The sequence below is a fragment of the Octodon degus genome, unplaced genomic scaffold (genome assembly GCF_000260255.1).
Source record: "Octodon degus isolate 3935 unplaced genomic scaffold, OctDeg1.0 scaffold00017, whole genome shotgun sequence".
Lineage (NCBI taxonomy): Eukaryota > Metazoa > Chordata > Mammalia > Rodentia > Octodontidae > Octodon > Octodon degus.
The window spans coordinates 16126635-16136312 of NW_004524593.1; the positions used below are offsets into that span (position 1 = coordinate 16126635).

Sequence of the window (9678 nt, forward strand, 5' to 3'; positions counted from 1 at the left end):
AAACTTGTAAGTCTTTGATCTCTTGGCACCTGTTTATGAAGGGACCCAACTATACTGTCATTTCCATCTTCAAAGCTGCTAGCTGCTTCCACCATCACTTAGGCAGCCACTGCTCCCCTGCTGACTTGGAAAGGTCCCGCTACTGCAGATTGTGGTTTCTTTCTGCATGGATCCATTCCTCATCTGTTTTGCTGCCAGTAAAATAATTATTATGGGCCTTCAGAATTTTCAGGACCTACAAGGGTTAATCTTGCGTGTGTTCTGAATGTTTTTTGACAATTCTCTCCAAAATAACCCCAGACATTTCTGGACTTGTCCTGTCCTCTGTCCCACTCAAAATATGGTCGTGAGGTTTTGTGTTTGTGTTTTTGGAGACAGAGTCCCACTATGAGGTTCAAGATTGCTTACAGCTGTGGAGCCCAGGCTGGCCTGGAACTCAGCAATCCTCCTGCCTCAGCCTCCCAAATGATGCCTTCCACGTCCAGACTCGTCTTGCTGGGCTTCCCTGAAGACAACCAACCTCAAGTCTCGAGTGTTCCTCATGAGGCTGTGGTGAGCTTGTCCGCCTGTCCGCCTGTCCAGTCATCCAGGTGTGCGCCATCAGGTGTTGTGTAAGCCCCCCACGGCCCTCCGGCTCCTGGACATTGTGCTTCCGTAGCTGCTACAAACCACTTTTCTTCCCCGGCTGTTTCTTCACTGTTAGGTCTGCTTTTCTCCACTTTTTAATTGAAGTAAATAAGATATAAAACATGTGGGCTTGGGGCCAAGAGCACAGCGGGTGGCACTGTACCTGCCTGGCAAGCGTGAGGTCCTGAGTTCGATTGCTGGTCAACTGCCCCACGCCCCCAAAAAACCCCCAGAAACCACAACTAGATGAGCTTGATCCTGCTTCTGTGCGCTTTGACTGATTTTAGTTATGTGTGTCTCGAGTTTCTGTTTCTTGTGTGTCTCTCTGGTGTGGGACTACTTCTCCATGTTCAGTTTTCCTTCTGTAGCTCCACTACACGTCTGTCTGGAGACTAGCGCGTCTCCCATCGGTCCCTGCTCCCTCTGAGTTACAGCCCTGCCCTCTGTTCTGGTTGTCAATCAGGGAAAATAAAGTCGATCTATCTATTTGGTCCACAAAAGGTCCAGGAAGTAGGGAGTCGGTTCTTTTCCATTCAACTCGACCGTTCTATGTTCACCAGTACATTCTACGTACCAGTGCCTTTAAAAGAAAGTAGCATTTCTTTCAAGAGCTGTGATTCTTTTGTTGACAGTCCCTGTGTCACCTGGAATTGTTGCTGTGTGTGTGTGTGTGTGTTTTCTTGAGAGAGGGTTTCACATGTAGCTCAGACTGGCCTTGAACTCCTAGGGATCCTCCTGCTTCAGCCTCCAGAGTGCACCCGAACTCCAGGTCAGGCACGCACCACAGCGCCGAGCCGCTGTCTGTGTGTTTCATGAGGTTTGCTCACCCCACAGCCCCCCACCCCCGTGGCCAATACGCAGCATCTTTGTCCCACTGTGCTGGGAGCTGCCTCGGGAGCTCCACAGTGCTCGGGCCTGGCATGACGGGCTGGAAGGATCCCCAGCAGAGGGTGTAGCCGTACTTCTTGACAAAGACAGGAAAGCAAACGTCAGCCCCTTGTGCTGCGAGGGGCTCACTGCCTGTGCTCTGGCTGACAATGCAGGGCAGGCAGCAGCTTATAAACCCAGAGCGAGCTGAGCTCTTCCTTTAAAGGCGCAAGACAAACAGGAGCGTGCGGGGTCTTCAGAGCAGCTGGCGCTGTTTCCCCGTCAGGAGCTCAGAGAGTTGTCGCTGAATCTGGACAAAGACCCTTTCCCTGTGTTTGTCACCGGTGCCCTGGCCCTCACACCTTTCCAGTTCCCAGAACAGTGGTTTTACTTAGGACTAAAAGGTGGGTGGCAATAAGGGGGCTATAAATCCCAGAAAGCACTTTGCTAGGCACCTCCAGCTCTGACAAGAATCTTGCTAGTCGGGGACACTGGCGTGTTCCGTTCATGCACACGGACGTGCTACAGAAGAGGTCAGACCTTACCAATCTCTCTGAAAAACAAAAGGTTTATTGTATATGGAAATCAATATATATCTCTTACAAAAAAGATCTCACGTTTGTAAAGGCACATATGAAACATTTTACAGTAACAAAGAGGGTGGTAAGGACTTGCACTAAGACGGATACTGAAATAAGACTTTATAAAAATGGACAGAAACAGTGCAAACAATACTGTCGAAGTCAGTTTTATACACCTCATCCCTGTGTACGAAACTGGCAAGCATAAGCTTATTTACTGATACAAAGTAGCACATAGGAAAAGCATGCATAGTTTTACTTAAGGCTTTTCATATCAAATTGGGAGAGAGAAAATATATTGGAAGGGAGTCTATACCCAAGTACAGTTGACCTGGCTCTAGCGATGGCCACTCCCCCACTCAGGGAATGTGCTATCGATCTCGGTTCTTCAATCTCCCGACGGCTGTCTTTTTGGTAGTCAAGAAATCGGGCTTCCGTCTTGCAAAGTAGCAGGCGGTCATCACCGGACCCCAAACCCGGAATGCAACTAACAGTGAGGGCATGACAGGTGCTAGGTACTCGTGCCACGCAACCCCCAAAGCCAGCGAGATCGCCCCGGACACAGGTTGTGTGGGGAGCCAGCGGGCTTCTGGAAGCTGGCCCTAAGCCTGAAGAACCAACTGGTTCCTAGGTTGGGGTCTTGGGTATTACTTCAAACCCAAACCAGTACAAGTGAATTCTTTTGAAGTATACCAAAATTTGCAACATTTTACAAAACACAGGCCAAAGAAAAGCCCAGGAATACTGAAGCATATAGTACAACAGTCCAGTGAAACAAAAGCAATAGACCTCTTATTTGACCTTACACAGGTTACAGGAGGGGGTCGTAGGTAATTGTCACCTGCATGTACAGACCTCTTCTTCCCACCCACGGTACCCGGCACGGGCTTGCTGGCTACTGCAGGCAGGAAAGACAGACACAGGACGTCATCTCTGATGAACAGCAGCCTTCGAGATGCCTAACAGCAGCAAGGAGGTTGGAGGAACCTGCAGGGGAACGCCACAATTTCACAAGAAGGTGCTGGCTCTGGGTGACAGCTTCCGGTTGATGCTGCAGAGACGGATGTACTGGGGATCACTGCAGCAGGGCACGGGAGGGCACTAGAGAAATGCCAAGGACACCAGGCACCGTCCCGAGTGTCACCTCGCTAAACTCAAAGTGGCATTCCCTGAGATTTCAGCAAAGCACAGAAAGATGCCAAGCCAAACTTCTCAGAAGAGGTGGCCTTCTTGTTCTCTGAAGGAAGGGGATGGGTAGGAAGGCGGGTGGGTGGACAGCTCTCCGGCCTGCCTGGGTTCCCTTCTCGCTCAGTGGCACGTCTGCGTGGAAAGGCCACGGCACAGGAAGAAGCTGTAAGATACTAGTCAGACTGCTCACATCTACACTGCACCAGACGTAGCCACAGCAGATCCATGGAAGTTCACCCGACAGTGCAAAGGGCCACACCATCCTGGAGCTCAGCACGACTAAGTCCTGCCTTTTCTTTCATCTCCTCTGGCACTGAAGGACAATCTCCATCAGGGAGCAGAAAGAAGGTTAGGGGTGGCTGCCTGGTTGCTGACAGGTTTTTATTGGTGGCACTGGGGATTGAGCCAGGGTCTATGGCCTGAGCTGTGCTCCAAGGTTACGTAAGGCATTGAGTCACCCAGGTCAGGCTTGAACTTGCCGTCCTCCTGCCTCGGCCCGCCAGAGTGCTGGGATGACAGGCGTGTGTCTGACGCCAGGCTCACCGACAGCTCTTTAGCTACCTCCATTCCTGGTATTTTCACTTCACAAATCTTAACCCTTGAAATCATATGAACTTTTTGAAAAAACAAAAAAAAAGAATTAGAATTAATTTCCCAACTGCACATTTTGGAGAGGTGTGAGACAGTGATTCACTGAGCAGGTTCAATGCTTTGGTAGGGGCTGCAGGGCCGGGCAGGTAAAGAAATGAACGGGCAGCGTGGACAGCCGAGCACAGCGAAGAGAAGCAGAAGCTCTGGCTGCCTCAGGTGAGGACGGCGGCACCACCAAGCGGCGCACAGCTTCAGACACTGGCCACACTCTTGCTGCACCCAGCAGCGACACCCACACTTTCCCCTGGGCCACTTCCAAACCCTGACATCCCAGAAAGGAGCACCTACAGGTCCAAGAAAGTGTGAATCACGAACTCGTTGACACAAGTTCCGGACAGATCTGAGCCCTTCCTCCCTCTCCCCATGGAGGGCTCCTCTTCAAGCAAACTTCAGGGCCACTTTTTGGAAGGAGGACCCCTGCCGCAAGCCAGGGTAAAGCAGAGGGACAGTGACTTTCTCTGTGGATGCGGGTCACATGCAGGCTGGCCTTGCACAGCTTAGCCTCCTGCCTCACAACTCGGTGTCCCTCAGTCTCTTTGTAAAGTGGGAGGAGGAGCAAAGGCGGGAACAACAGGGACAGATGGACACCCTCCCTTTCCCTGCACCAAGGGACACAGGGGACCGAGGCAATTCAACGAGTGGTGTCAGATCCTCAGCCAGGCCCGAGGGGACATTTTAGTGGGATCCTGAGAGAGAAGATGCAGCTACTTTAAACTGGAGAAGGTAAAAGGCATGGCCCACTGGCTTCAAAGGGCAAGCGTATATTGGCTGGGCCAAGCCCAGAACAGGCAGGCAAAGCCAAGTACCAGGAAGCTAGGTGTGGCCGAGCTTCCCAGGATGCTCTGTGTCGGTGGCCTCCAAGTGATTCTAGAGAGCAGAATTAGTGAGAGGCCTTCACACATCTGCCACACATCTGCCACACATCATGCCGGCCTTTTCCACATAGTAGGCAGCAAGGTATCCGGCCCGCAAATGACTTCGAGGCTGAGATAAAGATCAGAACCACTCTCCTCTCGGGAAGCGTCCCACACGTTCCCATGCTGCAGCTCCGCTCTGCCTGTCGGAGCCACCTAGCTGCCCCCACCCCCACGCAGGCCACTGGGAAATCCGCAGTCCCTACGGGACACTCACAGCTTGGCACTTCTGGGAATTCTGCCCAACAGTCACCCCTGATGGGACAAATGAGAGGCAGAGGACACCGACAGACATCGAGCTGACCAGCCTCCCTACACACCTTCTACGAAGTCCTCACCTGCCCCAAGTGACTGACATGCCTTTTCCAAATGAAGATCATCAGTGACACCAGCTGTCCCCATCAACCGCACCACCAGAAATGGGAAGTTACTCTGCTGTTTTGACAGAGGGCATCTTTGGGGCCCCTGCATCAGGCTTTGTAACCACTGGACTACATATGTTCAGCCAATCCAGATCGATACAGTGAAGGCATCAGCGAAGGACAACCACGGGCCATCCCATAAGGATGCGCCTGATGGCCTGCCCAGCCCCTCACATGAAGAGCAACTTCCCTGCCCCAGGACAAAGCCCCTCACTGTGGCCACTTACGGAGCATCGCCAGAGGGAAGCCCCCAACCAGGCAGTTCCACACGCTTTCACATGCACCCAGCAAGATCCTCACTGAGGGGGAAGAGACAAGCTCTGAACTCAGGTGATCCCTTTACAGTTTCCATACTCCTGGGAAACAGGGTCAGTAACTGGAACCTCCACAGGGTCAGCCCACGTTAAGCCACAGGAGGTAAGAAGCAGCAGCTCGCTGGCTAAACCCGTGGCCTGCTGTGCCTGCGGCAGTTGGCCTTTTGCCAAAGTAGAGCATAAGCAGGATATAGGCAGCCTGAACCTGTGCAGATGTCAGCCCTCAGCAGCGTGCACAAGACCTGCTGGCCAGTGGGTGGGTGCCGGAGGCAGCAGGAGAGAGCCAGCTCCCTGGGAAAGCAGGACAGCAGCGCTGCGATCACAGTCAGTTGTTCTTCTCAACCCAGAACAATAAAATCTGTACAAATGAATTCTCCATAAGCGCCTAAGAAGCTTATTAGGCAAAATAATAATCTTCGCAGCAATGTTCGCACCTTCCCCGGCTTGCTCATTACACACACAGCCCCACATCCACCCTGACTCTCATGGGAGAAAGCCAGCATGCGGCCCTTTCTCAGGCAGCTAGATCTTCTTCCTGCCTATGCACAGGCAGAGCTGGGGGTAGAGGTGACAACCACCTGCCAACGCTGCTGGGGCACAACCAACGGTGGCCCCCCCTCTCTGTGTCAGGGATGAAGACATGAGGACCACGGGAACCACAGGGACCAGGACACACACTTGGTCAACAAAGTTCACTGAGGGCAAATGAAAGGACAAAACTCTGAGGCCAGGCAACTCCAAAACCAGAGGCCAGAGAACATTTTGACAGCTTGTCTGCGAGACGGTATCTTTCCTTCCACTTTAAATTTTCTCTCTTCGAATCCTACCAGCAGCAATAGACCCTGACAGTCCCAGCGTTAGACCTGATGCATCACCAGGAAACCACTCCAAAAGGTCTAGCTACATAACTAACACACTGTGCTTCAAAGTTTATTCCTTGGCCTGCTGCCCAGAAATGAAGCATCTCCGGATAATTGTTATGTAGATGCCTCTGAAAGGACCTAACTGGTTGCTGCTAATTTAACAGGAGCCGTGTTGGCATTCACTGGAGAGGCAAAAAGGAATGTGAAACGTGCGAAAGAACCGGAAGTGTTTTTGTTGTTGTTGTTGTTGTTTAATGAAATGTATGGAATAACTAATGTTTGGGTTTCCATACAAACTCTGGCCGGGAAGTTGGATGCCACATCCACTTCCGCCCCATGTCCTGTGTTTTCATGAACATTCTGGAAGCCCAAGATGGGCGCGGTGATGAGGCCGAAGGAGCCCAGCATGAGGAGCTCCAAGACAAGGCACACCTGCGGGCTGCCCGCAGAAGCCAGTTCTCCAGGGACCACGCTGAGGTTCAGAGACGAAAGGCGAACAGTGGCGTTCTTCGTCATATAATAAACCAGTAGCTGAGACCAACTGTTAGACTGTCCAGGGACCAAAAGAGTCTCTAAGGAACTAGAAACAAAATCCTTTTCTCTGTGGCACTGGAGCCGCACGTGAGCCCCGCAGTTGCCCTTCCAGAGCGTACCAAGAGCCTGGAATCCACAAAGCTCAGCTGAAGGTACGCCCGAGCAAATGTCACGCCTTGCAGGAGAACAGAAGGGAAGTCCTGACCAAGGCGCCTGATCCTACGTGCGGCAGGCAGTCACGGAGCCATGCTCTCTCAACAGGACACAACCACCCTACTTCTGTCCTTTCAGCTCAGGAAAACAGAAACAAACCCAAAGCAGGGCAGCTGTGGAGGAAACTGACACCTAAGTCAGTTCTGAGAACAGATCCAGGACTTAGAACTTGTGTAACAAGGAGATACGCAGAATGGAAAACGGCCCAAAATTCATTCAGGAAGCAGGACGAAGTGTGAGCCACGATTTCTTCTACTAAACTAAGGGATTTAGAAGGCCACCAACCAGTGAAGTCACAGGCAAGAGCTGTGAACCGAGCTTCAAGCTGAGGGCTGCGAAGGCCACGGCTGAGCACAGCGCACGTGGAAAGAAAGAGCAAAGTGGGGAGCCTGTTGGGCGATGCATCCACCCCTCCCAGGACCATGACGTGACGTGATGTGACATGACGTGGTGTGAGATCAGCTCCGCTCCCACCAAGGGCCGCACAGCGTGATGCTGGCCAGGCCCCGGCAGCCAAGTGCCACATGGGTCCTGCAAACCAGCTTCCCAGCTGTTTCCTTTACAGCCTTTCCTCTGACAGGGACCAACAGATGGACACACCCAGCCCGACCTGCAGGCACCCAGGCGCCGCATGTCACTAAAGCACAGCACCAATGCCGACTGCTCCTTCTCCTACACTGCCCCACTCGACTTCTAACCAGGGAAGAGACTGGATTGCAGGACAGCCCAGCCCGGCCAACCCCAGCACCAGATCAGAATCTGTCTGCAAATGGGAGAGGCAGCAGGCTCCAGGCTTGGGCCCCAGACACAGCAGACAGACTCTACAGAGCCAGGAGACCCGCTCAGCCCGAAAGGCGTCAAGGACCCCCTCCACACTACCACACCCCCTCCCACCTCTTACTGAAGCTTGGGGCCCTGGGATATGGGTGGTGGGAAGGAGGTTACTGAGGGTGAGGGCAGAAATAAAGAGGGAACTGTCAAAGTGCGCCTCCTAATCAAACAAACCGCCAAAACAGAAAAGAACAGTGACTCTTCCTTTGGCCCCTTTGCTTTCCATTCCAAGGTGAATTCTTTTTCTTGCCATCTCTGACTTGGAACACAAGCAGTTAGGATGATGAATTTCAGGCTGGCTTATAAATCTGGCTGCTGGGCTGGGGAGATAGCTCAGTAGAATAAGTGCTTGCCTGGCAAGCGCAAGGGCCTGAGTTCAATCCCCGGTTCCGCCAAAAGAAAAAAAAAAATCTGGCTGCCACTTCCTCCACTAGAGATGTGCGTCTTGCGCCTCCGTCTCCAAAGTCCCCACTGGGCAACCTTCCCTCCTGACGTCTTACAATGCAGATCAGTCAAGATGTGGTTCAAATGCAACGCACTGTATTGCTGTGAAAACCGCATTATAATAATTCATAAAAGTCATTCCAAGAGGAAAAAAATAAATTATCTCATATAAAATAATACACAATGTTGCCAGGTGACCTGGCCTTCCTGCTGCAGGCTCCGGGTCCCTCTCCAGGCGCTGGATGGGGACTAAATGAGTCTGGAGTTCTGGAGGAACTGGATGAGGACCTGGTAGACGAACTTGTACTGCGTGATGGTCTGGATCATGAACATCCTCTGCTCCCTGAGCAGCTGCAGCATCACCGGGACGTCCACCTTCTGCAGGGCACAGAAAGGACAAACGCTGAGCCGGAGGCTCCCCACCCCTCTCTTCCCCCCTCCTCCAGAAACCACCCACCTGCCGCCTGGGCTCGGGCCCCAGATCAAAGACCTCTGCCAGGACAAATGAGTCTGCACCAGCCACGGAGGAGGTGGCTGCCGGGTGGCACGAGTGGGAGATTTTAAACAGTTTATTCATTCTGCTAGACAGGACTTGCAGGCTGGGGTTCGCCTGCTGGCTCCCCTCAGCCCTGCTGAGGATGGGCTTAAGACACCGCTGGGTCTGAGTTTCCTCTTCTGTAAAATAAGGGTTACAAGGCTCTCCCCTACCAGGGTGGCCTTGCCCTTCTTGGGTACACTTCCTCAGTGACAATGTGGGGAAAGGAACAGTGTCTACCTTGCAGGTTCAGCTGACAAAACGTCTATAAAGAGTTTGGTGCTTGATCTGGCATACCACTATGTGTTCTTAATAAAAACAACTCATGTTCTTGACATCAATGACTATGTAGCTAGCGCGTGGCGCCAGGCTGCCATTTGCTAGGCTTGGGACCTCGATCAGGCAGGGTATTCACCTGCAAGGATTTACCACACTGGAGCACAGTGTCTGAGCATCCGTCACCTTTGGCAGGGAAGGCCTTTGATCAAAAATGCTTGGAGTATCAGACAAGTTATGTGTAAGTCCACAGAGAACGGAGCTCTGGGGAGGAAGCTAACAGGGTGGCTCATGGGGCCTAAAGTCCCCACACCCCTCCCCCACCACTGCCACTCTCCTGGACGGCCAGCAGGACAAGTGTCCCAAGTCCCCAGCCTTGCTGTCCAGAATCCACTCGAAGTGTGCACGGTGAGTTCTG

At 52.5% G+C, this 9678-nt stretch overlaps 1 protein-coding gene across 2 annotated transcripts in view; it reads right to left on the bottom strand.

Moving 5' to 3' along the window:
* The window catches only part of Ptpn14 (protein tyrosine phosphatase, non-receptor type 14), a 171736-nt gene that overhangs the window by 4981 nt on the left and 157077 nt on the right, over nt 1-9678 (bottom strand). The window contains exon 13 of one of the 2 annotated variants that reach the window (XR_002820174.1): nt 5770-8827. Coding sequence is in view for 1 of the 2 variants with exons in the window: in XM_004626869.2 (XP_004626926.1) it covers nt 8699-8827 (129 nt within the window). In the remaining variant the exon portion in view is untranslated. Of the gene's footprint in view, nt 1-2044; nt 8828-9678 lie in introns of those variants that run through there. The other variant, XM_004626869.2, reaches the window with a different exon arrangement.